Source organism: Corvus kubaryi, unplaced genomic scaffold (assembly GCF_017639235.1).
Source record: "Corvus kubaryi isolate FWS band 111438036 unplaced genomic scaffold, C.kubaryi_AGA036_p1.0 37353, whole genome shotgun sequence".
NCBI lineage: Eukaryota > Metazoa > Chordata > Aves > Passeriformes > Corvidae > Corvus > Corvus kubaryi.
The window spans coordinates 2890183-2915773 of record NW_024581115.1 but is presented as its reverse complement, the minus strand read 5'-3'; the positions used below and the strand labels follow the sequence as shown (position 1 = coordinate 2915773).

General features: G+C 54.0%; 3 protein-coding genes and 1 long non-coding RNA gene across 8 annotated transcripts in view; 3 read left to right on the top strand and 1 right to left on the bottom strand.

Annotated features, from left to right (window-relative positions):
• The first annotated feature begins 34 nt into the window (after positions 1-34).
• Positions 35-12605, top strand: LOC121666640 (MYCBP associated protein). 3 transcript variants are annotated; one of them, XM_042032449.1, is made up of 19 exons: positions 35-657; positions 1329-1459; positions 2373-2520; positions 2622-2725; positions 3214-3388; positions 4150-4265; positions 4937-5087; positions 5267-5382; positions 6066-6166; positions 6786-6894; positions 7227-7407; positions 7926-8113; positions 8661-8807; positions 8960-9232; positions 10035-10156; positions 10897-11012; positions 11460-11575; positions 11766-11981; positions 12456-12605. In XM_042032449.1, exons 1-19 carry the CDS (start codon positions 369-371, stop codon positions 12519-12521), a joined length of 2865 nt encoding a protein of 954 aa, XP_041888383.1. In that variant the 5' UTR covers positions 35-368; the 3' UTR covers positions 12522-12605. The 3 variants fall into 3 exon arrangements, 2 of the variants coding, with proteins under 2 accessions (XP_041888383.1, XP_041888384.1); XR_006016727.1 differs by lacking the exons at positions 11766-11981; positions 12456-12605 and adding an exon at positions 11233-11311 and having other exon boundaries at positions 11460-11526; XM_042032450.1 differs by having other exon boundaries at positions 11766-12605.
• Positions 12481-17030, bottom strand: LOC121666647. The gene is made up of 2 exons (XR_006016729.1): positions 16879-17030; positions 12481-14405 (listed from the first exon to the last, which is right to left on the bottom strand). It is a non-coding gene; the product is annotated as an uncharacterized LOC121666647 (long non-coding RNA).
• EPN3 (epsin 3) overlaps positions 16119-25591 on the top strand; it is a 9506-nt gene continuing 33 nt past the window's right edge. Inside the window, exons 1-10 of one of the 3 annotated variants that reach the window (XM_042032454.1) lie at positions 16125-16410; positions 18982-19637; positions 19994-20112; positions 21697-21780; positions 22065-22172; positions 22265-22349; positions 22599-22910; positions 23789-23890; positions 24276-24497; positions 24632-25591. The exon at positions 24632-25591 is cut by the window's right edge and continues 33 nt beyond it. In XM_042032454.1, coding sequence (XP_041888388.1) covers positions 19067-19637; positions 19994-20112; positions 21697-21780; positions 22065-22172; positions 22265-22349; positions 22599-22910; positions 23789-23890; positions 24276-24497; positions 24632-24951 — 1923 coding nt within the window. In that variant the 5' untranslated portion in view covers positions 16125-16410; positions 18982-19066 and the 3' untranslated portion in view covers positions 24952-25591. Of the gene's footprint in view, positions 16411-18981; positions 19638-19993; positions 20113-21696; positions 21781-22064; positions 22173-22264; positions 22350-22598; positions 22911-23788; positions 23891-24275; positions 24498-24631 lie in introns of all 3 variants that reach the window. The other 2 variants (XM_042032457.1, XM_042032456.1) reach the window with 2 other exon arrangements.
• SPATA20 (spermatogenesis associated 20) overlaps positions 25510-25591 on the top strand; it is a 12400-nt gene continuing 12318 nt past the window's right edge. The window contains exon 1 of the mRNA XM_042032453.1: positions 25510-25566. The gene's annotated coding sequence lies outside the window, so the exon portion shown is untranslated. The remainder of the gene's footprint in view (positions 25567-25591) is intronic.

Here is a 25591-nt window from a genome sequence, read left to right as displayed (position 1 = left end):
TGAGGGGTGTTGGGGCAGGGGCGCCGGCCGGGGGGAGGTGTTACTGCAGGGTAGGTCCCTGTATCCCGGCGCCCTGGTGTTCCTAGTCGCCCAGGATCCTGGTGTCCCTGCTGTCCCCGGAGCCCCGGTGTTCCAATGTCCCCAGTGTCCCTGGTGTCCGGGTATCCCGGAGTCCCGGCGCCCCAGTATCCCGCTGTGTCCGGGTATCCCGCTGCCACGCGGTGTCCTGGATCCCAGTGTCCCGGCACCCTGGTGTCCCTAGTCGCCCAGTGTCCCACGTCCCCGGTGTCCCGGTGTCCCGCAGCCCCAGGGTCCTCGGTGTCCCGGCTGTCTCGGCGCCCCGGTGCCTTCCTGTGTGTCCATGGCGCATGCGTGCCGGGGGCTGCGCATGCGCGCGGCGCGCCCCGCCCGGCGGAGCGGTTCCGCGGAGCCCCAGCAGGGGGCGGTGCCCCGGAGGCCGCTCGGTGCCCCGGAGGCCGCTCGGTGCCCGCCCGGTGCCCGCCGGGTGCCCGTTTGGAGGCCGCTCGGTGCCCGCCCGGTGCCCGCCGGGTGCCCGTTTGGAGGCCGCTCGGTGCCCGCCCGGTGCCCGAGGCGGTGCCGGTGGCCGGGACATGGCGTCGCGGCGGGGGAGTCGGTCCCGGAGCTGGACTCCCGCTGGTACGGCCCGGAGAAGGGCGCGTCTGGGCAGCGGCGGCCGGGCCTGCAGCCTCGGCGGGGCCGCGGTTGGAGCGGCCGGAGCCAGCCCCTTCCCCGGCCAGTGACCTCCTGTCATTATTGTGATAACTTTTTTTGAAAAGGAGCCGGTCCCAGCGGGAGGGACGCGCAGGTTAAGGGGGAACAGCCCCTGGTGGGATCCCCTGAGCTTGGCCCGGCCCGCCGGTGCCGGCGGAGCTGCCGCGCACCCGGCTCTGCCCGGTTTGGCTGTTTCGGAGCTGTTCTGCCCCTGAACAGCTGCTGAAATCCGGTGCTGTGTTATCCGAGTCGTGCTGGGTGAGCGCAGGGAATCTGTGTGCTTGCAGCTGGAGCTGGAAGCTTCCCAGGAATGTGTTCCACCTGCAGGGATCTGTATTTATTTGCATTTATTTTACCCGTTGTCTCTCATCTAGAATAAAGTGTGAGACAATTCACTCCTACTTGACCCACTTTGGTTTTTGCAGCTTCTCGGAAGTTGATTTTTTCAATTACAAGAGATGCTAAATTTAATTGTTCTGTGCAACCTTAAAGAGAAATAATCCCCAAACATAGTTCAGCTGGAAATCATTAACCAGGCTGAAAGGAATATGGTGCTTCCTTGGGAGACTGAAGAAGTCTCTTCATCTGTCTTTTAGGCAAGAAGCAAAAGACTTTTGAACGGCCCTGTTCAACAATTGCAGAAGAGCCTGAGCCCGAGCCTGTTCCATATGCTCTGCAAGGAGAGGACATCCAGGCATTTGAAATAAGGGTGGAAGACCTGGAGAAAGTATGTATGAGTATTTTTACTGGTAGAAACAGCTGCCTTAACTGACACACTCCTTTTGTGTGTTTAACAGAGGGTACTGCCTATTTACTTAAGCCAAAAATCACTCTTGCAGCTGATTTCTCATTCCATTTTATCTGTCCTGCTTTTTATCATGATAAAATGTCAGCTCATCAGGTTCAATTGCTAAAAGTAAAGGATTAGAAGTCCCTATACAGTCCTTTCAAATGTAAGGATAACTAATTTGCTTCTTCAAAATTACATCTTCAGCTTTCTGATCTAGTAAGACCTGTAAGTTGTTTAGTAGCTCTCTTGGCTTTTGTTCCAAAACTCAGGTCACAGTGTGTGAGTGGAAGCATTTCAGTGACGCAGCAGCAGAAATCTCTTGGGAAAGTGATTTAAAACTCTCCTTTCATGCCCCTGCAACCAGGGCCCGGAGGAGTGAGACAGTAACTGAGTTGGTATCTGCACAGCTGTGTGTGGTGTCTTGTAGGGGAAGAATCATAGAAGATTTGGCTTGGAAAGGACCTTAAAACTCATCTATTTCCACCCCCCTGCCATGGGCAGGGACATCTTTCACTATCAGAGGTTGCTCCAAGCCCCGTCCAGCCTGGCCTTGGACACTTCCAGGGATGGGGTGGCCACAGCTTCTCTGGGCACCCTGTGCCAGGGCCTCACCACCCTCACAGAGAAGAATCTTTCCTAATATCTGAGCTAAACCTACTCTTCTAGTTTGAATCCATTCCTCCCTTGTCCTGTCATTACATGTCTGTGTGAAAAGTCCCTACCCAGGACTCTCAGGACCCTTACAGGAACTGTGCTGATGTGACTGCTGTGCATATCCTAAAAGGATCAGCTGGAATGAAGGTGAGTCAGTGTGTACCTAACTGCACTGTGACTGTTTTATTTCCTGAAGTTCCATGCTCCACGCCTTTCCCGTGATGCTGGGAGAATTCCAGTTAGGAAGAGCAACCTCATCCGAAAATACCAACCCAAGGAGGTGGCACATCTCGTAGCACATTCTGTTTCCCCCAAGGCACCCAGGGAACCACTGGCTTTTCCTGGTAGGGTTCAAATTCACACCTTACCTCTGGGTTTTGGTTTTGCTAAATCAAACTTCACTGACCTGGCTCTGGGGTTGGGTATTTTTATATGTGTGTTGTAGGACCAAGACAGTTTGATGATGACTGTGAAGAGATCCTCCCTCATCACATTTTGGGAAGTCTCCAGGAGCTAAAGATTGAAGCCTTGGCCAGAGAAAACACTCAGGTTGGTTTATAGAGTTAGGAAAATGCTGCTGCGTGGCACTTTTCCAGAGGTGGAGTGTGGTGCCTGCAGTACCTTTCGATGTTTTCCAGCACCTATCAGGAGCAGGCCAGGCCTGAGGTGTGGTTTTCCCAGCCTTGTCACACTCTGGGGGAGGGTTTGCCTTTGGAGAAACTGCACCAGCAGGTTTTGGAGTCCTGTGTGCAGGACCAGGTCATGGAAGGAACAATTACACAGGCTTCCTCTTCCCTCTGTGCCCTGCTGATGGTGTCAGGGAAGAGCTGGTGCTGCAGCAATGCCATTGCTGGAGTCTCACTAGTCAGATAAATACTTCTGTTGTATCTGAGTGTGTCCCTACTGCCCTGGTTTCCTTCCTCTCAGAGTGCTGGTGTAAAAGTGCTGTCAATCTGAAGAATTCTTCTCTCTCCCCCCCTCCCATTCCAGTTTTGGTGTGCATGGTGAGGTTCATTTAATGTTCCATTCCTCATCAGCTAGCAGATGCTATTAAGGTTCCTTGTCCAGATGTTACTGCAGCAGCTTTAAAAGAGGAGCATGGAGGAGAGAAGAAAGAAAAGGCACATCAGGCCCAACTAGCAGAGCACAAAGCTTTCCAGAACTGGAGCCATCATATGGCAATGAGGAAAAAGCAGGAGAAGCACCTAGGAGGTGAGAAAAGCTAAGGAGGTCTCATTCTATGAAATTCTGTGTGCAGGTTGAAAAGTTTGATGTCCCCACACCAACCCGCAGTGGTCATTGCCCATCAGGGATAATCCTATTGCTATTGCAGTCTAATTCCATGTTCTCATGATGCCTTAAGAGGCCTCCTAGGAACAGAGACTAGACAGGAGTAAGGGAATAAGGCAGGTATTTATTTGAAAGGCCTTCAAAGGTACCCCTGGGGAGCCAGAGGCCACTGCCCAGATGGACCCCAAGATGGACAACAGGTCACGAGTTCTTCACACTTTTATAGGTTTGGTTCATTTGCATATCAAGGTTAATTCTCCAATTAAAGCTTCAGGTTAATGATGTAATTTCTCTCAGCTTGCCACCCTTAGAGGCCTTTTGGTTTATACTTTTTGGGCCTAGGATGGTCTGGATGTCCTTGAAGAGCAGGCCTGGAGAGGCTTTGTTATGTCGGCCTGGCACGAGAGAGCAGAAATTAACAGGCTACAAGAAACTCAGAGTTACCCACTGGGCAGCACAGGATGTGAAAATATGAAAGTTAAAACCTAAGACATCACTCAGAGCTCCCACACTGCTCGTGCTGTTGGCTCTGGATGTGGTGGGAAGGTGAGCTGGTGGCTCTGCTTGGGGAGAGGACAGTGATTTGGCAGGGAACAGTGTAAGTGGGTTACAGCTGAATGGTAACAGTGGCAAAGGTGTGCCCAGAAGTGCAGCACCGATGATGTGACGTTTCTTATTTACAGAAATTCTTCACAAGCCAGAGAATGAATTGCTGATGAATGTGTCAGACAATTACAGGCAAATCCAGGAAGAACGTGACCTCATTGACCGGAGTCTCCCTGCCCTGTTTCCTGGAAAGGTGAGAGCCCCACTTCCTGTGTGTCCTGATTGTGCTGCTCTTTCGAAACAGCACAGACACTGTTCTGAGCAACCCTCTGAAGTGCTGTCAGGAGATGTTTATCAAAGCTACTCTGAGTCCCTCAGCCTGGTGTGTGAGCAGAGCTTTCAGGGACATGAAAAAAAAACCTGAACTGGGCTATCCATACCAGTCAGGGGAAAGTGGTGATGAGCAAGTGGCATTTCTTGATTCTTACCAAAGACTCTTGTGCCTTGGGAAGTGGCATGGGAATGTGTCACAGTTGCTGTTCCAGGGGCAGAAAGATCTGATAGCTTCGGATTGGATTTTAGTGATTGCCATGGAGAAAAGGCAGGGTAAGGCATGAGGGTTATGGGAGTATTGTGTTAAAATCCTTTTGTATATTTATAGCACTATCAAAGAACTTGCATTTGTGTGAGGCTTTATTTTAATATCATTCAACCTTCACATGCACTGGATAGAAGAAAGTCCTTTTGTCTTTGACAGCAGCCTGATTGAAATTTTGGCTTGCTCTGCAGGAAGGGATAATTCCTAGACTTTAAAAATGCTCATATAGGCAGGGTTAGACCTCTTCTTTTTAGCTTCAAGTGCCTGTGAAAATAGCAGGTAGCTGCACGACTCTGTGTCAGCGGGAGCCTTGTTTCCCACCCTAGGGATACCGAGTGGGAAGCGAGTTCTGGAGCCTTCCTGAGCAAATTGGGGATGAACTCACCGGGCTGACTCTGACCCTGACCCGGACGGAATGTGGGCACCCAGAGCCACTCACTCATGTGGGGAAACCCCGCACTGTCCAGAGGGAAACAGGTAAGGGAACACTGCATAGAGGAGATCCCAAAGAAAGGGGGCACAAGTGTGAAGGGAGCAGATCCTTCCCTGCTGAGCCTCCTCTTTAAAACACCACGAGGCCAAAGTTTGGCAGAAAATGAAATTTGATAGGCATGTGGGTATGTAGAGAGTGAGCTCTTATATGGGTGTTTCCACAGGTCTGAAGCCTCCAAAGAAGATTCCTTGCCACCTAAACTGGGATAAGAGTCTGTTCCTGAAACATCGGCGGCAGGAGCTAAAATCTATCCTAGAGGAGCTGGGCTTCTGTAAGCCGGTAAGACCAGAGGAGCAAGGACATTCTTTGTGTCTCTTGTCAAGTGCTGTACAGTAACTAAATTGCCAAGAGCTGGACGTGAAAAAAGCATGAGGAAACTAAAACTTGGTCCCACAGTGCTTTTCCTGAAAGTTCCCACATTTCCAAAGGGCCACACCTATGAAAGAGTTGTCTGACCTCCTGAAGTGTTGCATGGAGTAGTCTAGGAGCCTCAGAAAAGGACCCCAAACCCTGCCAGGACCTAGGAAAAGAAAAAACCTGCCAAGTACTGGTGCAGGACTTTGATTTAGTGCCTTGGGGCAGAGGGAAGAGATCTTTACCCATGTGAAGACACACTCTGAAATAATCTCCTGAAGGCAGGTGGCTCCTCCTCCTAAAAACAGAACAAACCTCACTTTTTTGTCTTTGAAACCTGTCTCTGAGGATGAGAAACGTGTGAAGGAGACTTTCTCCATGCATCATTGGTAGTGGGGAATGCAATCATCTAGGATTCTTGGGAATCTCAGAATTGGTTCTTTCCCATGTCCCTTGAGCATTCTTTGGATACCTCTAAAAAGCATTGTAGGAGCAAGATATCACAACTTCACTTTACTTGACTGAGTTGGTGCATTTGTCTAGTGTTTTAATGTCCTTGCTATATTAAAGAGCAACTTTGTGAGTTGGTCATTTTTGTGTATGTCCAGGATCTGGAAGGACTGGAGGTGATTGGCAAAGGGCAGCCTTTCACATCTGTCTCAGCTGAGGCTTTTCGACATACCACCCATTCTGAAGAGATTGAGAACCTGTAAGTTTTACTTTGTTGCTAAAGAAAGAATTTTGGGTGTACACCACCAGTCTGGGAGGGTATCCTTAGCTGCTCTTATCTAGAATGGAGTCTCCACTGGGACACAATAAGAGGCATATTCTTATATTATAATCACCAGATTTAGGAGCCTTTGTGCCTTGGGGCCTTGTGTCTGAGGAGCAAGAATCAGAGAAAAGTGTTGTTGAGGCTCTTCCTCCAGTCTTGGCTCTGTGTGGCTCCAGAGCTTACATCAGGCAGGGTGGGATTCTACTCTCAATTACCTCCATTTGGTTGTCTTTTTGTAGCCTTCCATCATTAATTTCCTGGTTTTCCCTGTCCTGTCCATCTGTAACAGACACAACCTGAGGGCCTCTTGTCCTTTTTCACTCGTGCCTCAGACAAGTCTCATTCTTTAATACTCTGGCTGTCCTGTCCTCCTTGCCAGTGACATGTAGCTCAGTGGGTTCACCTGCAGGGCTCTGTCCCTAAAAAGATTACTGTGTGAGAAAACATTAATTTGGATTATTCCTTACAGGGCCTTGTAAATCACCCCTGGTTCTCCCCTCTCTGGAAGTGGATTTCACTCCATCAAAATGCTGGCTTTTGTTTTCTTTACCAGTGACCCCTTAGGTGACTCCTTCATTGTGGTTCCAGAAGCTGAAAGGGTTCCATCTTTAGTTTTCTGTGGCGAGCCTGCTCGTTGGATCAAGGGCATCACTACTTGCAGGGTAATTGTGAGATTTTAATTGTTTAGTCAAGCTAAGCCTATTTGAGTTCCCAAGTCACAGTTGTACAATGAGTGTCACTCCAAAGTCACAGAATTATTCTGAACGTAAGAGAGTGTCCCTATGTTTGCTCCAGAGAGATCTAGGAACAGAAGGGCTCTGGTTGTGGTGTGAGGGTCAGATTCCCAGGCTTTCTCTGTATGATGGCCACTGCTTTGGACCTGCCTTACAAGTTCTCCTACCAAGGCTCAGCCCTTCATTTGAGCTATGACTTCATGCAGAATAAATCCTGCCAGATAGAGCAGAAATTGTTATCCTTTTCTTCTTCCTTGTAGAAGGAAATTGGCATTGCTGCCCGGCTCACCTTTGAGACTCTGACCAGTGAGAAGGCTGAAAGCTTCCTGACAGTGACCAATGATGGCAAAGCTGCCATTTGGTACAACTGGATGAGGCTTCCCCAGCAGATCCCCTCCAAGGGGAGGAGGATACCCTGTTTTTACTTTGATACCAGACCAGGTATGAGACCTGCTGGTCTCCAAGACCTTTGTACCTCAAGCAGAGAGCAGGAATTTGGGAGTTACCTGGCATGTGGAGTCTGACTAATGGCAAAGCACTGCTGGGTGATTTCTCCTGAGGAAGCCAGCCTGGGTGTCAGAGCTGACTCACCCTAAAAGAGCTGTGCAAGGCAGATCCCTCTCCTGGAACTTAAAGGAAAGAAGGTTGCTCCTGCTCTTTGTGTAAATGGGTGGAACATTGAGAAGTGAATCATTTTCTGATGGCAAACGGGGCATAATCTTCTGGAGAGAAAACTGAGCTTGCTGTAGGAGAGTGCAGTGGGAATAACACCAGTTCAGGAACATAGGGACTGGGAGTAAGTCTGGAAGGAGAACAATAGCTGGATGAAGTGTGATAACCAGCTAAAGTATGGAGAAAGAGTTTCCTAGAGAGATAAGGACACTTGGGATGGTGTTGGAAAAGGGTCAGGTTAACCAGGTGGCTTCTTGCAGACCAATGCATTTCCTCTCTTATTTCAGGTGTAATCTTGCCTGGAGAAACTCGAAGTTTTTCCTTTACTTTCAAGTCAGAGAGACCAGGCATTTTCAGTGAGCCCTGGGAATTTAGGACACATCCTCTGTTATTAGGAGGAGCTCTGCTTCAGGTGACCCTTTGGGGAATTGCAGTGTATGAGGATAAATTGGCTGACTTCAGAGAGAAAGTGGAGGTAACCAAGCATGTAACTGGGTAACTGAGCTTTGAACTTTATATGCAAATAGAGGATAAGGGTGGGAGCGGACAACATGGTATTTTTATTGTTGTGCAATTGCTGCTGAGAGTGAGATTTACAGAACATCTGCACATACTTGAGCAGGTTTACTAAATAACATGAGGAACTCTGCAGTCTGTTGTAATGTTGTTACTAAAGACATGACTGTGTCTCCTAAAGTGTTCACACTTAAAGAATGAAATTTCTATTGGTAATTAATTTCATTAGTTACTTAGCGAGAAGGGGATTGACTGCTGTACACTATGATAGCAGTTAAGGTATAAATTGAAAATTACACTGTGGTTTGAAAAGTGTAGTTTGGGGGAGGATTTGTAGGGTTCATTTGAAAAGCTGTTGGAAGTCTTGCTCTGCTCAATGGGGTTTGCAGTTGTTCATGTCCTTGTAATTCTGTATAATGAATAGTGTGGTTACAAGTGGGACTGAATTTGTGTGCTTGCATATGGAATGGGGACTCACATGTGGTGTTGTTGTTGTGGTGCCTCAGAGTGAGCTGGCTGCTCGAGAACGTGCTGCTATAGTGAAAGACAGCCTGAATGAACTTCTTCACCGAATTCGGACCCCCGAGTGCACCCCATCTCCTGTGGATGCCTGTGTCACAGAGGAAGAGCTGTTCCACAAGAAAAATCCCAAGGTGATGTTTGCTATTGGATGGGCTGCACAACTGAAGTGAGAGGGGAGGGCAGACTCATGGGGCTGTTGCATCCCTGGGATTCTGGAGCTTTAAGAGCTGGATTTGAAGAAGGAAGGTGCAGCTCATGTTTACTTTTTCCCCTGTTACCACAGTTGCATTATCAGCATCAAGTGGTAAAGCAGCTGCATGAACTATGGAGACAGCACCTCACTGTGCCTTCAGTCTTGGAGGAGGACGTGCCCTTGGACCAGAGGAGCACTGCAGGGGATACAGAGTACCTGGAGAGCACTCCCTCTGCCCAGAGCAGCACCACGGAGCTCCCAGGTGGGAAGTACACATTAGAGGAGGCTTCAAGGGAAAAGAGCATTGAGGAGGAAGAAGCAGGTTCTTCAGGATGGAATCTTTCCCTCGAGGACTTTAAACAGGTGGTCACCTCTGTTCCCACTGGTGCTGTGACAAGCTGATGGTGTGTTAATTTCCCTGCAAACAGCCCAGCCTGCCCCAGTGTGAGCCCACCCAAAGGGCTGCTGCCAGTGTGCTGGGAGTTTGAGAGATTTACGATGTCTGTTGGCTCTGCTGACCACACCCTCAGCGCTCTTGTAAAGAGATTCCCAAGAGAGACTTTGTGGGCTGTTGTGTGAAGAAGAAAAGAGAACCACACAATATAATAGATATTTTAAGCTCTTCCCCTGTTAGCTTTGTCATCCCAGGACTGAATGTGGGGGGCAGGCTGGGTTTACAGCTTCCTGGGGCTCCCCCAAGGGCTCCTCTCCTTGGAGAGTCCTTTCTATTCATCAGAGAACTAAGAGGGCGCTCATGACAGGCTGTGGATAAAGTACAGACCTCCCTAGATTAAAGCAAGAGTGCATTGGATTCTGTCAGTGGTTTTTCTATTGTGCTCTCTTGGAAATCTCTCTGCTGTTTTTATAACTAAGCTTTACTAGGGAGCCTTCTAGCTTGATAGAATCCCTCTTCCCCAGGGCACCTGAAGTTGCAAAGGGGCTTAATATCAGTCTGATGGGAGAATCTGGGATTGCTCCCCAGATCTTGGGTACCTTGGCCATATCCCAGCTGTGTAGGAAGCCACATCTGGGTGTGTAAGTGCCCAGTGCAGCCTGGTTTCAGACTGGTGTCCAGGAAGAGAGCTGTGGGCTGCTCCTTTGAGCTCAGGGACTGGGAATGAAGACTGAGAAGTACTCCACAGCCCCTGTGTGTTTTCCCTCACAGGCTATAATGTCAATCCCTGGGGAGGAGCAGCGGGAAGAAGCACTGGCCCAGCTCAATAAGGCAGCTCTGCAGCTGTGTGTTGAACAGAAACCAACTCAGTCAGACCTTCTGTATCCACTCTGGTGGGTTACCTTTGCAAGGAGAAGCTTGTGAAAACATTGTGGGATCAACAGCCTCAGCGAGCTCTGTTGCAAGTGTTGTGATTCAGAGTGCACATAATTATACGAGGTCTAGAAGTCATCTTTACACTCTGGTTTTTTATAGCTTAATTGTAGCAGCTGTCTAGGACCCAAATGCCTTTTTTTTTTTTTTTCCTGGAGATAAGTTTAGAATATTAAATGCATGTAATTTTGGAGAGTGTACAAGATTATTTCTGGCAAGATTATTCCAGTCTGTATTTATGAAACCTTTGGGTATTTTCTGTACCCTTTTACTCAGATAACTGTCTCCTCCCTCATACAGTCTCTCTGTTCTTTGCTCAGGCTTTCAGACTGTAAACATTTCAACAGCTTTGAGTCGCTTCTAAATTGGAATGATGCAGGTTCCTCTTGGTAAACACAGAGCAGGTTGATGCTGATTTACCAACGTGTGTCATGTTGAAGAGCAGACCTAGTTTCACAGTAATATTTATGGGTTCCTGGGAGCCTGTTGATTTGCAAACCACTGAGATCTCGGAGGGATCTAACGTGAGGAAAGCAATTTAGCATCCCCCTGCACAGATATTTAGACAGTGGGTGCTGTTTTGTTGGTTTAGTTGCACAGGGCAGCTGTCAGCTATAAGGTGCCTTCATTTCTGGGCACAGGCTCAGACAAGGTGGCAGCTGCTGCACTGTCTCCCTTCTGATCCTGATCCTTTTCTCAGCCTCCAGCTGTGGCGTGGAGCAGTTGATGACCTGGTGAGTCACTCTCTGAGGCTGAGATCCCTGCTTGGTTTGATTAAGAAGGACACCTATGTAGAAGCTGTTCCAGAGGAAACAGGTAAATGGTGGTTTTAGCACAGCAACTGCTTTCTGTGGGCTGTTGGAAATACAGAAAACATGATGAATTTGAACTGAAATGTCAATTTCAGCATGTCTCCCTGAAGAAAAAGCATCAGGGAAAAACTGGCAGGTTTTGTGACTGTTACAATACTAATTGGGATCTGTGGTTTGGCATCAGTAAAAAAACACCCCCACAAAAAGCCTTTTAATTCAACTAGGTGTAGCCACGGACTGACCCAGCAAACACTGCCTCAGTGAGACCTCTTCATTCCTTATTTAAACAAAGAACTCTTCAAGGTATTGTTTTTCAGTGCAGTACAGCTCAGATTAATAAAAAGAGGAAAATACACTGCAAAAGTAACACACTCCCACTGTGCTAGTGCAGTGGGCTGGACTTTCTGGATGTGTGGATGCTTTTGGTTAATTGAAGTCCTCTCTTTTGTAGAGGAAGTAGAGCAAGGAGGAGCAAAAAAAGGAGGAAAGGAAGACAAAACAGCCACTAAAAGAGAAGAGAAAAAGGAAAAAGAAGGCAAAAAAAGTAGAGGGTCATCAGGGAAATCGGTAGGTGCTGGGATGCTTGGTGAACCCTGAGTGCTGGGGACAGTGGGATCCATCCTGAGGTTGCATATCCTGAGCTGAAGCTGATTTCCAACCCAGTGAAAGAGGTGCTGCTGCTGGGAGGTGCATCTTGCAGCAGTCTGAGCAGTGTCCTGACCTATGTCCCTTTTTTCCTTGGTCTGTCCTTGATTAGGATCATTCGAGCAGCAGAAAGCTGAAAACAAAAGATGAGAAGCGAGTATCTTCCATTTCAGTGCAGGACATAAAAGGGGGAGAAAAGTCTGTCAAAGGAAGAGATGAGAAGCAGAAGGTGGGAGAGGGAGCTGCACCTACAGATGAGGCAGAACCTGCTCAGGAGAAGGTGGACTCTATTTCACTTCAAAAATACCAGGAAAAGCTCTACATTGAAGTGAGTCTGACCAAAGCTTGTGTCATTGTCTTGGTTTTGTTGTTTTCTTGTAAAGCACACTGAGGCTCAGGGAGAGAGGTAAGCATTTTGTTAAACTCAGAAAACTGGCAGACACATGTCCCTTGTGCTGCAGCAAGGTAAGTGTGAAATCCAAATTAATTTGTTTCAGCCTGGAATCTGTTAGCAGAAATCCAGCCATCACATAGCCACATGCGGGACTTGTATCTGGGATGTCTTTGGCATTGCTTGCAGACTCTGGAGGGATCAGCTGAATTAATTGTGCCTCAGATAATGTTAAACACACTTCATAGCCAGGGAAGTTATTACTAGAGCTCTGTTAGCAGCAGGCTGCCACTTCTGTGTGGTTGTGTGTGTGCCCATATGAAAATGTACCTCAGAAACCATCTCTGTCAGTCTCAGCCCCAGGACTTCTTCATGTATTTTCACTCAACTGTCTTCTCTGAATTTCTGCAGGTTTACAGGCTTCTGGATTCAATGGTGAGTGAAATGGTATCTTTATTTGAGGATCTAAAGCAGTAACATGCTCTGAAGTGGGAGAGTGAAGCCCTTTGTATGTAGAAATAGACTTCCTTTAAAAAAAATAAATAACCATGTTTACACAGATGGAGTGGAGATTCTTCTTTCTGAAGTGATTCAGTGATTACAAATACTGGGCTGCCTCTTTTCTGACACACTATGATGTGAGACTATTGCTAGATCATCTGTTACTGCTACAGATGATGCTTGCCAAGAAGAGACAAGGCAAGAAATATCACCACCTCAGGAAACGTTAAGGCTGGAAAATACTGGTATTTCTGCTAAAGGAGAATTTAAAAGTGCCAGTCGACATGAGGTATGTTCTTTGTGTCTTGATTGTGCTTGGCTAGCAGGTGAGTGAGCAGGGTGTTCCTTGTACTCATGAACACTGGTACCAGGACAGTAGACAAATCCATCCTGGTTTTTATCATATTTTTGGCTGCTTGTCTAGTCTCCCCTTGGGACTTGCTGATAGGAGGCTTCTCTGAGGCATTCTGGATCCCACTAAAAGCACTGTCCCAAGGGGTGTGCCACCCTGCCTGGTTTTGCACTTACAAATTTCCTTTTTGTGCTGATCTTGCCATCTCTTTCCATTGAGCTCCAGGTACCCATGCCCCATTCTGAGCCAGGTTTTACATGCTTCCTGCCAAGACTAATCACTCTTGAATTAAATGAGTAAAATTTGTGCTATAAAAGTTGTGAGCCATGGTAAGGCCTTGTGTAAGAGCCACCCCTCCTGTCTGTCCATCTGCCTGTGTGTCTGGGCTCATCACCATTTTCCATCTGTGTGCATCACTGCTGGAATGGGGCTTTTTGTGGAGGCATCCCACGCCTGAGCGTGGCACGTTGGACTTCACTTGCAGCAGGTTCCCAGGGCAGAGTGAGCTGTGTGTGGGGTCTGTCTTGGCCTGGTGTCAGGAAGTGCCACCTTCCTGCTAAAGCAGCTGGACAGCATTCCCCAGCAAGGCTTTGGCCCTGTAGAGCAATGACATCAGAGCAGATCATTAACTGGGGATGGTGATCCCACTGGAGCTCTTAGGCAGCAGATGCCTGTCCGTGCTGAGCAGCGCTCAGCCGTGAGTTCAGTGGCTCTAGGTGTGTCCCTCGGGCACGTGCCCCTGTCCCTGGGCTGGCACACGGCTTGGAGCTGCCCATGGAGCGTGAAATGGCTGCTCCTTCTGCTGAATTGGCGTCTTCTGCTTTCTCATTGCCTCTCCTGTGCTGTCCCTGGGGAGAGGATCTATTCCTCCTCTTGGCTCCCAGCAGTACCATGGCAAAGAACAGCTTGGTTTTTTTCACTGGCCAGGTGAGGCCCCTCGTGTTTTGAGATGTTTTCTCTTAGTGGGTTGTGGGGAAGCATTTTGGCATCTGTAGCAGCAGGAGGCTCCTCTGGCTTAGTGGGCACAGACCCACAAAGGGAATGTCTCTGCTCAGCATTCCTGGAGTGAGAATTTCAGCAACATTTTGAGAATTAGCAGGAAAAAGGCCTGAAGTTGGGGTGTGTCTCACAGGCTCTGACAATAGCTCCTGCCTCCCTGGAGATGATTATCAGCTTGTGAATCTGCCCAACTCAAACTGCTCAAGCCATCTGTTTCTAGGAGAGAGGGAGTCTGCACGTTCTAGAGGCAACGTGATTGTCTCAGAGGCAGGGATCCTTTCCTTTGGAGCTTTACCGTAAAGGATGGCAAAGCCTATCCATGTCTCCATGGATCCATATCTTCAGTCCAGCCTATTGAAACCAGGCTCCATGTGTTCATCTACCCACAGGAAAATCTGTTAATACACCACCAGGTAGATCCAAGTTTTACATCAGTCACGTACAATGGAAGAATGTCCTGTGCTGGCATCTTCCCTGGTGGCAGAGAGCGGGTGGGTGGCATAGGAGTTCTGCAAAGGAGAACAAACCTGTGAATAGTCTAATTTCTTGTCATAAATTTTTTTGTCATAAATATTGCCAGTGCCTCTTCCAGCCTTGGACAAGGGTGTCCTCAGGGGACAAGGTACAAGCAGCATGCAGGAAGGGATGTGCTGGGCCAACAACTGTGATACTCTGCTGGCTGGCTGCTGCAGCTTTTTCTGAGCCAGCTGCTTTTTTTTTTTTTTCCCTTTTTGCATTGATCTGTGGAAGTAACACGGCGGGAACTGCAGTGGTATTAGAGCTGGCTTCCACAGAGCAGCTTTAGAAACATATACCTCTCATTTACAGGCCACTTACAGTGAGATGTGGGCTCTGTCCTTAGCACAGAGACCCTCAAGTCTGTCAGCCCTGTAAGGCTGAGTCCTTACAGCCCGGCAAGGAAATTATTCCTTCTCCTCTCCCAAAGGTGGGCATTATTTGTATTAGTGTTAATAATTTGTGTTGTGTTTGCTAAATAACCAAGGTGAGCGACCTTCCTGGCCTTGGGAGTTGCATTCCCAACCCATCACGTGAGTGGGGCCTGAAGACATCATCACCACCAGAGAGGATGGGAAGAGGGGGAATTGCAGGAAAATGCTGCAAGCAGGACGTTACAGTGCATTTCCAGAGGCTTCTCAATGGCAGAGGGGGTCTGGGTGAGCAGCCGGGCTCTGCTGAGGACAAGCAGTGCTTTGCTGGGTCCCATTCCCACTGAGGGCTTTTGGGCCACCCAGCAAAGAAAACCCACATTTGTACAGCTCCAAAAACACCTCCTGGGGTGTTTTCCCCATGGAGAGGTTCTGTTTGCTTATAAAAAATCACTGCCTGAAGAAAGGCAAGCTGTCTGCCTCACAATCTGACACAGTGAAGCAGGAGCACTGGGAGTGGAGGAAGAGGAAAGCCTGGAGCTTGGGCTGCCATGAAGAATGCCTGCCACTTCCCGAGCTGCGATGTTCTCCGGGCTGACCTGCAGAGGGTTTGGATGCTGGATGTGCTCTTTTCCCACACTGCGGCTGGGAGTGGGACTAGATGCTTGTTCAGCCTGCATGGCCAGAGCCTGTTGGGAATGTCAGGCTGCTGAGATCTGCAAAGCCCCCAGAGGCACATGGCCTCCCCTGAGACCCAAGGCAGGACCCTGGGGCAAGATGGATCTCAGCTCTGTGCTTTGTGTGGCGGGAGCAGCGGCAGGAAGGCACGAGCCCCCCCCCCCCCCGAATGTCTCAGCACCCCCGAGATGCTTTCCATCGGGGAAAATGTCAATGATATTAAAAAGATTATATATATCCATAATACTTGAAGGGCTGTCAGTGATTAAAATGGAAGGCAGAGGCCGGGAGAGAGGGGGTGGCATTGAAATGATCGAGAGACATGACTTATTTTGTCATGTCATCTGATGCCTCCCTCTCTCCCCCCAGCCAGGCTCCGGGAGCTGTTCAGAGCAGGGGAAGAACCCGCTCCAAATTTAGATCCTAGGAAAAAAAAAAAAAAAAAAAAAAAAAAAAATTTAAAGAACCCAAATTGCGAGCGTGGCCTTGGGTAGCAGCGAGGGAGCTCCGCGGTGGGGAGGGTTGACATCCCTCGGAGCTTCTTCCGCGCTCGGGGACGTGGATTTCTATCTAAAAATAATGGGGGGGAGGAGGGGGAAAAAAAAAAAAGGAATACAAGCGCGCAGGCAGCAGCGAGCAGCGTCTGGCTGGCTGCCAGAGCAGGGGCAGTGACTGAGCATTTACAGCATCCCCGCCTCCCGCATGCGGCGGGGCAGGGGCTCGGCGCCGCATCCCCCGCGGCCGGTACCGCACCGCGCTGCGCCGCACCGCACCGGGGGGGGCTGAGCGCCTCTGCCGGTGCCCGGGCGGCCCCGAAGGGGTTAAGCCGGGACCTGCCGCCAGGACCTGCCCAGCCAGCCCGGCAACTCGGCCGCGCGCAGCAGGAGCGGGCGGCTGCGGCCGCCTCCAGCCCGCGCTCACCGGCGGCACCGGCGGCAGCACCGCGCAGGTAACCGGGGCTGCGCGCCCCTGGCACCGGGCTGCGGAGGGAGGGAGGGGGAGGAGGAGGAGGAAGAGGAGGAGGAGGAAGGTTCTGGGCGCCGGAGCATCGCGGGCTGCGGGGGATGCCGGGCCCCGGCGGGCAGCTCGGTGCCGTGACGCCTCCCGGGCCGGGCTCGGGCCCCGCCGCGGCTGCGGGAGCGGGAGCCGGGCGGGTGCAGGAGCCGGCGGCGCGGCCGAGAGCGCTGCGGGGGCCGTTCCCTGCTGCTCCCCCCATGGCGGGCGCTGCTCCTCTCAGCCCTGCACCTGATTAAGGATAGAGCTGTAATCCCCCCCCCCCGGCCCCCCCCCCCCCCCCGCGCGCGGCCCCCCCCCGTCCCCCCCCCCCCCTCCCCGCCGCCGCCGCGTCGCCGCCGCAACCCCCGCGCCGGGCCGCGGGCGATGGGGACCTAGCTCCGCAGCCGTGTCCTTCTCCCACCTGGCCACCTCTTGGTCAAGGTCACTGCAGTAATTCCATATGAGCTGCTGGGTGCTGCCGCCTTATCTCCCGCACGGCTTCTGTTTCACTCCCTTTATATTACGGGGTGGGGGGGGGGATGATATTGTGTTTGGTAAACCCGCAGCTCTTAACCCCGCTGGCAGCTCCAGCCCTGATTACGTTCCTCTCATCCCTGCCCTAGCCCATGCTTCCCATCTCTTTCCATTCAGACTTCCCAGGCCATCTCATGGTGGGCAAAGTCCAGCTGGGGTCAGGTTTCTGGCCGGGATGAGCAATGCCGGGAGCCCGTCACCGGACCTGGGGTTTGTCCAGCTAGGAAACCTGTTGGAGGCAGAAGGAACCATCCTGCCTCCTCCTCGGACTGCCAGTGTGTTTGCTGGTGCTTTCCAGGCTGGTGGTACCTTTGGAGAACGTGACTTTATCTCCACCTGGGTGTTGGTGGAAAGCAGAGCGTGGAGCCAAGTCCTTGGAGGACTTTGCTGTGTTGCTGCCCTTGTCCCGGAGGCGTTTCCGTGCCAGGCGGGCAGCGGCGTGGCCGTCTGCACCACGGGCTCTCCCGGCGGGATCCAAAGGCCACGCTGACGGGCTGCATTGCGAAAGGGAATCGGTGCAGGGAAGCGTCTCGAGAGAAACTTCGTCTGCCCGCGAGCGTGGCGGTGCCAGGCTCCTCTCTGACTCACGGGAGATGTTGCTGGCGGAGCCGTGGGGCGCCTGGCTGCTGGCCCACGGGAGCAGGAGGTGCTGGACTGGTCGCACAGGTTGTGTGGGAGCGTGGTGGGCGCCCTGCGTGGCTCGTGGGCACGTCAGCATGGCCCTGGCCCAGCTCCGGTGGGATGGAGCGGTGTCCCGAGCTGGGAGAGGGCTGGATGTGGCACAGCAGCTGCGGTCCGGGGAGGTACCGGCACCCGAGGTGGGTGGTGGGATGGACACTGATAAGCGCTGTCTGCAGACTGCTGTGTGGGGGAGATATTCCTCTGCTCACACGTGTTATCTTGGATGGAGGAGAAATTGCCCGTGAGTTTTGTCACGGCCACAGTGGGGGCTCTAGGAGCAGCTCAGCGCCCCAGCCCTGCGGTGTGGCCCTGCCAAGGGCAAGGCAGCTCCAGGCAGCCTCTGCCTCTCCCTTGGCTTGGCCCTCTGACAAAAGGAGGATGAACAGTGTCTTCTCACCATGCGGGGAGAAGGTGAGGATTTAGGGCCAGCATGGAGCAGGGCAAAGGGTTGTGATAGGCTCACGTGAAGACAGGTCCAGACTGCTCCACGTCACCACATCTGTGTTGGTGCAGCGCATCCCAAGGACAGGCATTGCCCATGGGGAGGTACCAGGGCAACTCCTGGCCATGCCAACCCATGTGGCCCAAGCCCTGCGTCTGGGCACAGAGGAGTCTCAGACAGCTCGGGGTTTTGGTGAAAGGGGCATTGCAATATCCAGCCTGCTGGCTGACCTGGCGCTGGCTGTTAGCACCCTGACTTCGCCAGCCTCTCGCAGGAGCAAAATTGCCGAATTTGCTGGGAAAACCCACCCAAGCATCTGCCAGCATCAGTGAGTCGCGACAGGCTCTGACTCATGACGAGGCTTTGGGTTTGCACGACACAGCCTTGACAGCACTGAGAGCCTTGAGCTGACAACTGGGACAAGCAGGGCTATGTGCAGCTGCAGGTGGTGCATCTGGGGGTACAGGGGAACTCCTGGCTGCACAAGGGCCGGGAGGGTCTGAAATCAGCTTTGCCAGGACAGTGGAGCTGAGGCAGACGTGATCTGGAGGAGGGAGCTGCCATTTTCAGATGGTTACTTTTAGAAGCAGAAGTGCAGGGTAAAATCTCTAAATTTTGCTGAATCCAGACTCAAAACTTGTGGTGGTTCTGCAGTGCTGGGTATCACTTGCTACGAGATTTTTTCCCCTTGAACATCCTGTGTGTCCAGGTTAGTGAGCTGTGGCAGCCCGGCAGGGTGCACCTGATGCCACTGTGATGGTCACATCCACCTTGAGAAGTGTCCCTGGTGCCAGCCGAGGGCTCTGGGGAGGGGTCTCGCTGGTTGGGGTGATGCTGAGGTCTCTGTGTCACTGTTCCCTGCTGCAGGTGCCGGTGAGGCTGTGGCTGTGCTCACTCATCCCTTCTCCACCGTTCCCGCCTGCCTCCGGCAGGGCTCTGACACCACACAGCCATGACGACCTCGGCGCTGCGCCGGCAGGTGAAGAACATCGTGCACAACTACTCGGAGGCAGAGATCAAGGTGCGGGAGGCCACCTCCAATGATCCCTGGGGACCTCCCAGCTCCCTGATGTCAGAGATCGCCGACCTCACCTTCAACACGGTGGCCTTCGCTGAGGTCATGGGCATGATCTGGCGGCGGCTGAACGACAGCGGCAAGAACTGGCGTCACGTCTACAAAGCCCTCACCCTCCTGGACTACCTCATCAAAACTGGCTCCGAGAAGGTGACCCACCAGTGCCGGGAGAACCTCTACACCATCCAGACGCTGAAGGACTTCCAGTATGTGGACCGTGACGGCAAGGACCAGGGCATCAACATCCGGGAGAAGGTGAAGCAGGTGATGGCGCTGCTGAAGGACGAGGAGCGGCTGAAGCAGGAGCGGGCACATGCACTGCAGACCAAGGAGCGCATGGCCCTGGAGGGCATGGGCAGTGGCAGTCACCAGGTCACCTATGGCCGCCGGGCATCACCCTACGGTGAAGATTACGGCCGGGCACGGGGCTCACCCTCCTCATTCAACTGTGAGTGTTACTGGTGGCTCACTCAGGCTCACTCAGGGCAGGCAGGTGTTGCATTTGGTTTGCACCTGCTTGGTGCCTGTCATTCTTCTGCACCTCTTGGGATGGTGGTGGTGAAGCCCATCCTGCAGCATAGGGCAGAGATTTGGCTGGGCCAGTGGTGGATGCCAGCAGCAGTGGCAGCTGGTGGTGCCTCCAGCCTTAAACTCATGGCTTGTTCAAGGTAGGGAGCTCTAATGTGCGGCTACATCTCCTGGGGAGGCTGGGCATTGGGATGGAGGCCTGGAAACTGCTGGTGTGCTCCCCAAAATACCTCAGTCCTGATGCCACTCCTTCCCCTTTTCCTCTTTTATCACCAGCATCATCCTCATCCCCACGGTTCGCCTCTGACCTGGAGCAAGCACGGCCCCAGACGACGGGAGAGGAGGAGCTGCAGCTGCAGCTGGCACTTGCCATGAGTCGGGAAGAGGCAGAGAAGGTAGAGTGGCCCTGCCTGTCCTGGGGTGTGAGGCATCTCCCTGCGCCTTGCCTTATCTGTGAACACAGTGGGTCAGTTCCCTGGGAAGAGGCAGGATTTTGGGGGCTGCCTGAGGCTGGTGCATGTACCTGCAACTGCACCAGGCTGCTCGCGTTGTGCCTGGCATCCAAAATCGCCAGCGGGCAGATGGAGGCATGGGCTGCCCCTGCTCCCTGTTCTCAGAGAGGACAGCACCAGGCTGGGATCTGTCCAGCCTCCCAGACCCCAGGGTGAACGTGGGGGGTCTTCTGGATTTGTCCCAACCCCCACCCCCCAACCTGGCTGCCCTCTTCTGCCAAGGACTTTTGGTCTAAGCTCCCCCCTTTCTCTTGCCTACCCACAGAGGTTTTAGGAGGCAAAGCCTTGCCCAGTGGTTTGTGTGGATGCAGGGCCAGCAGCATCCCTGGGACTGGGGGCTCACTGCAGGCAGGTGCTCCCTCCCACTGTCTGGTCCTTTCAAACTGGGCTAGAAGGAGCACTGGGAAATAGCCCCAGGAGGAATCAAGTAAGTGAGCTGCTGTCCCCAGTGTGAAGCCACCCCAGGCTGTCCCCTCTCCTATCTGCTGGCCCCTTTTCCACCAGGGATGGATTATTTGCTCACTGGCAACCAGCTGGCATGGCGTGGACAAGCCTGTGGGTTACAGCCAGTACACAAAGTCAGAGGGACATGGGGACCAAGGAGCTGCATGCCCAGACCAGTGGGCATCCCCTGGAGCTGGCACTCAGCACCATGAGCTCAGTCCTGCCAGGGCAGGGGATGTGCTCTGGAGATGGTGCTTGCTGCTGCCAGTCTTCCCTGCCCGATGGAGGCTCTTTTGGAGGCAGAACAGGGTGTATATCCCTATTTTTGTCCTGGAATTGGAGTATTTATAGCTTCCTCATGCTGCACTGTAGAAACACTCTCTGGAAAGTGTTGCCTGTTTGTTGGAGTCCATCTGGGCTGCACATGTGTGTGCACACGTGTATGGTTGTCAACACACGCACACCCCTAGGGGGGTACCCACTCCCAGCCCCAGTAAGTCCCCACACTGCTGGAAAAGTGTCATGGGGGAGTGATCAGGGCCACCATGGTGGTACAGGGACAGCCTCTCCCCACAGTCCGCTCAAGTCTAGGTGTGGGGCTGGCAGGAATCCCAAACTGAGGCTGGTCAGTGTCACAAACCCTCTTCCCCAGCAGGCCGCCAGGGCAAGGGGATGCCTAATTCTTCCCCTCTCCTTCACTGATTGCATCAGGGTCCCCAGAAGCCTCCCAGGGGATATGCTGGCTGCCTAATTTGGGGTCAATCCCAGCCTTAATTCAGTGGCAGGTGATGGGATCGGGGAAGGAGCTGGGCAGGGGCTGCAGGGAACCTGAGCAGGAGCTGGTTAGGGAGCACAGGGACACTGGGCTGGGGGTCTGCAGGCAAGGCCAGCTGGATGGGCACAGATGCTGTGCAGGCAGGCAAGGGGCTGCAGGAACGGCAGTAGCAAGGAGAGGGACAACTTCCAAGGAGTCCCGCGAGCTGAGGGCAAGCTGAAATGTCACCCAATTTCCTCTGTTGCCAGAAGCCACTTCCTCCACTTTCCAGCACAGACGAAGAAAGGCAATTGCAGCTCGCGCTCGCGCTGAGCAAAGAGGAGCACGAGAAGGTACCCGTGTCCCGCAGTCCTGGCGCTCCGCTCTCCTTGCACTTGGCCTTCTCTCTGTGGCACCGGAGCCCGAAACATCACCTTGCTCCGGTGCCCGCTTTGCTTTCGCTGCTCCGGGCTGTCTGCTGAGTGCTCTCCCGGGGGATCCGGCCCTGGAGGAGCTGTCTGCTCGGATGCTGGGACTTCGGGGATGCGGTGGCAGCTCCTGTGCTGGGTGTGTCTCCTGGAGAAGGTGCTGGCTGCAGGGTTGCTGAGCTCACAGGCCTCACCCTTTGTCCCCACAGGAAGTGAGGACTTGGCAAGGGGAGAACTCCCTGCAGCAGAGACCCGTGGAGGAGACCGCCCCAGGGAGGGACGAAGAGCAAGAAGAAGATAAGATGAAGAAAAGCCAGGTACAGCACTGGAGGCAGAGTGGCCATACAGGGGTGATCCTGCAGGTCTGCCACAGGCTCCTCTTAACTCTTTATTCCCTTTCTGTCTGCAGTCCTCTATTCTGGAGCTGGCAGATATATTCGGGCCGGCACCAGCCCCCTCCAGCCACACGTCTGCTGACCCGTGGGATATGCCAGGTGAGGACAACTTGCAGGCTGCCAAAATTTGGGACAGTGGCAGAAAGCTGTCCCTTGCCTCTGTTTCTCCTCAATCCCCAGGAGCTCAACAGTGAGGACCTCTGTTTTCTCCTCCCTCTGCTGCCCACTCTGTTACTCTACCAGGTGGTACTGATGGAAGCCATGGTCCCCTGGCCACATCCCCACCACTCAGCATTCCTCTGTGCTCTGCATTGTTCCCCTCTCCCACAGTTTCCCTTTTTTTTCCAGATATGAAACCCAAAGTGGAGCCGGTGGCGTCTGCCTGGACCGGTGCAGCGGATCCCTGGGTGCCAGTCCCAGACCCTGGTGGGGAGCCCCTCTCCCAGGCGAGCGCCTCATCCCAGCAAACTTCTGCTGGGCCCTGGGACTTTCCCCCCAGCACCACTGCAGCCTCTGACCCCTGGGGGAAGGTGCCCGTGTCTTCTGGCTTCCCTCCTGCAGACCCCTGGGGGACAGCATCCCCCCCAGCCCCCCAGGGCTCCGGTTCTACACCAGCTCCCGACCCTTGGGCTGCTGTGCCTGAGCAGCCTCCGCCCCCTGGTAAGAGGCTCGATGGACCTTTTGGCTTTGCTGAGGATTGAGGACAGCCTTGACCATCACTACCCTCCTGCAAGTGGGCATTTCTGGGTTCTCCCCCCCTCCTCCTTCCACCAGCTCCCCAAACACCCCTTCCCCACCCTCCTGACCATCAGCAGGACCTCTGCTCACCCCTCAGCATCCTGAAGACTTCAAGGAACTTCTAGGCTTTATCTCTGTACAGAATAGGCTGCTTTAATTAACACGACAGTTAATAGAGATGTCCCATGGGAGCGGATGGCAGCCCCACAGGCCTCCAACAGCGGGGTGATGCTGTGTCCCGTTAGTGATACCTGTTTGCTCACCCCAAATGACCCCTGTACACCCTGCCAGGACCAGACAGGACCGTTGCTAGTTGCAGGTGCCACGTTGCAGATGGGGAAACAGTTGTGGGAGCAGCCTGTTGTTTCAAAGCTCAGTGTCACTCTCAGTTCCTCCTTGGTGTTCCCTCCATCCCCATGCAGGTCCTGCATGTGCTGCCCCCAGTTTTGGTCCCTGGTGAGGGTTGCAGAACCTGGTCTGGGGGCCAGTGCTGGTTGCTAAAGCATTCCTGCAGACCTGTCCCCTCCACCTGTTGCTGCTGGGGCTGGGAAAAGGATCTGCTTCGTGTGGGGCAATGGCTGAGAGCAGTAGGGGTGTCTTGGTCTGCAATGATCCCATGATCTGGCTCATCTGAACCTTCCTCAGTGCACATTCCTGGCCCCCAACCCCATGCCCTGCACTGCACCCCCTCTTCTCTGTCTCCTTGCAGGCAGCCACCCCTGCCTCTCTCCTGCCCTTCTGTCTCCTGCCTCCCACCTCCTCGCTTGCTCCCCTCCTTGAGTGTCCCCTCTTCCCCCCAGCTCCAGGGGGGAACGCTTTCGACCCGTTTGCAAAGCCGCCCGAGCCGCCGGAGCAGGAGCCCTCGCAGCCGCCCTCCTCGGCCAAGTCCAGCAGCCCCGTGGGTAAGAGCTGGGAGTGGGCAGGTGGGGACGGTGACCTGTCCCTGCCTGTGGCAGGGAGGCAGTTCTAGGGCTGGCCAGGGTGTGTGTAGCTGCTTGCTGGCATGGCCAAAGCTTGTTTCCATGGGCATGTGCCGTGGCCTCAGTCTGCCCCGCAGCTGAGGGAGCAGCCCTGGTTTCTGCGTGTACCCGTGTCCCCAGCTCTGCTGTGTCTCTTGGTGGCTTGGGGGATACATGGGCAGGCCATGCTGCAGGCTCAGCCCCACCACATCACACTGTGACCTGGGGTGTGTTGCCAGGCACCCTGTGCAGTGACAAGGGAGGATGCTGTCACCCTTGGTGCCTCCTGGCTGGCTCATGTGTCTCATCTCCCCTCCCTCCATCCCAGAGCCCGACCCCTTTGGTGACCTGTTCCCCAGCACCAGGCAGGATGGGGCAAAGAGCTTCGACCTCGCCAACCTGGCTGACTCCCTGCCTGAATCCAGCAAGGAGCGGAAGGACTGTAAAACCCCTGAGGCCTTCCTCGGCCCCGCTGCCTCCTCCCTGGTCAACCTGGACTCCCTGGTCGCACCTACTCCGGCCTCCAAGACCCGCAACCCCTTTCTCTCGGGTAGGTGCTGCAGGGCTGCTGGCCAGGGGCTTCCCTGGGCTGGGCAGGTGCTGGGCAGGGGAGGAGGAGGAGGAGGAGGAGAAGGGCTGGGGGTGGCCTGGCTGCCCTGACGTGTCGCGTCCTCTCCTTGCCAGGTCTGAGCACGCCGTCCCCCACCAACCCCTTCAGCCTCTCCGAGCAGCCCAAGCCGACCCTGAATCAGATGCGGACCAGCTCGCCAGTGCCCGGCTTGCCCACCGGCCACCCCGCCAACTCCATGACCTACAGCGCGTCCCTGCCGCTGCCCCTCAGCAGCGTCCCCGCTGCCACTGCTGCTCTCCCTGCCTCCGCCAGTGCCTTTCCTCAGGCTGGCACCTTTCCCGAACTCCCCAGCACCTTGCCGCAGCCTTTACTGCCGCTGAGCGGCCCCCCGGCCCCGCCGTCCGCGCCCGGGGGGCTCAACCCCTTCCTCTGAACCCTCTGGACATGTGGACTCTCACCCTCTCCCCAGCTGTTACAATCCCCCCCAATCTTTCCTTCCACTAAGACTTGGGGGTTTGCTAAACTGCACGGGAGGGTGCCCCCCATCCAGCCCCTCCCCGTGCCCACTATGGGGGGCAGCCAGCATGAGCCCCCGTGCTTGATGGGCAACAGGGGACCCCTTTCCCTGCGAGGGCCGCTGTGGGGGGCCACGGTGGGGCTGGCTGGGGGGCAGCCAGCATGAGCCCCGCTGCTTGACGGGCAGGAGGGAACTCCCTTCCCCTGTGAGGGGCCATGGCGGAGCCCTTACGAAGGGCTGTCGTGCGGGGGCTGCGCTCACCGGGCCGGGCGGGTGCACGGGATGGACCCCCGGCGTGGCGGGGCTTTGCCCCGGCGCCTGCGGGGATCTGGGGCAGCGCGGGGCCGGGGTGGAAGCTGGGGGTCCTCCCACCCTGTGCGGTTCGCGCTCCCTCGGCTGCTCCCCCTCGGCCCCGTCCCGCCGCCGCCCCCCGCCCGCTGCTGGGCGCCGCTCTCGGGGCGGGGCGCGGCGGGGCTTGGGCGCGGCGACGGCGGCTGCGGGTGCCCGTGCGACAATAAACTGCGCTGAGCGGCCCGGTATGCGGCTGTGGGTGCCC

What these genes read in the sequence shown, in the direction of transcription:
- LOC121666640 (XM_042032449.1), top strand. Translation starts at nt 369, where the DNA reads ATGCGTGCCGGGGGCTGCGCATGCGCGCGGCGCGCCCCGCCCGGCGGA. An exon ending in TGGCCAGAGAAAACACTCAG is followed by an intron (nt 2,726 to 3,213) that starts GTTGGTTTATAG and finishes ATTCCTCATCAG; the next exon opens with CTAGCAGATGCTATTAAGGT. An exon ending in GACCTTCTGTATCCACTCTG is followed by an intron (nt 10,157 to 10,896) that starts GTGGGTTACCTT and finishes TCCTTTTCTCAG; the next exon opens with CCTCCAGCTGTGGCGTGGAG.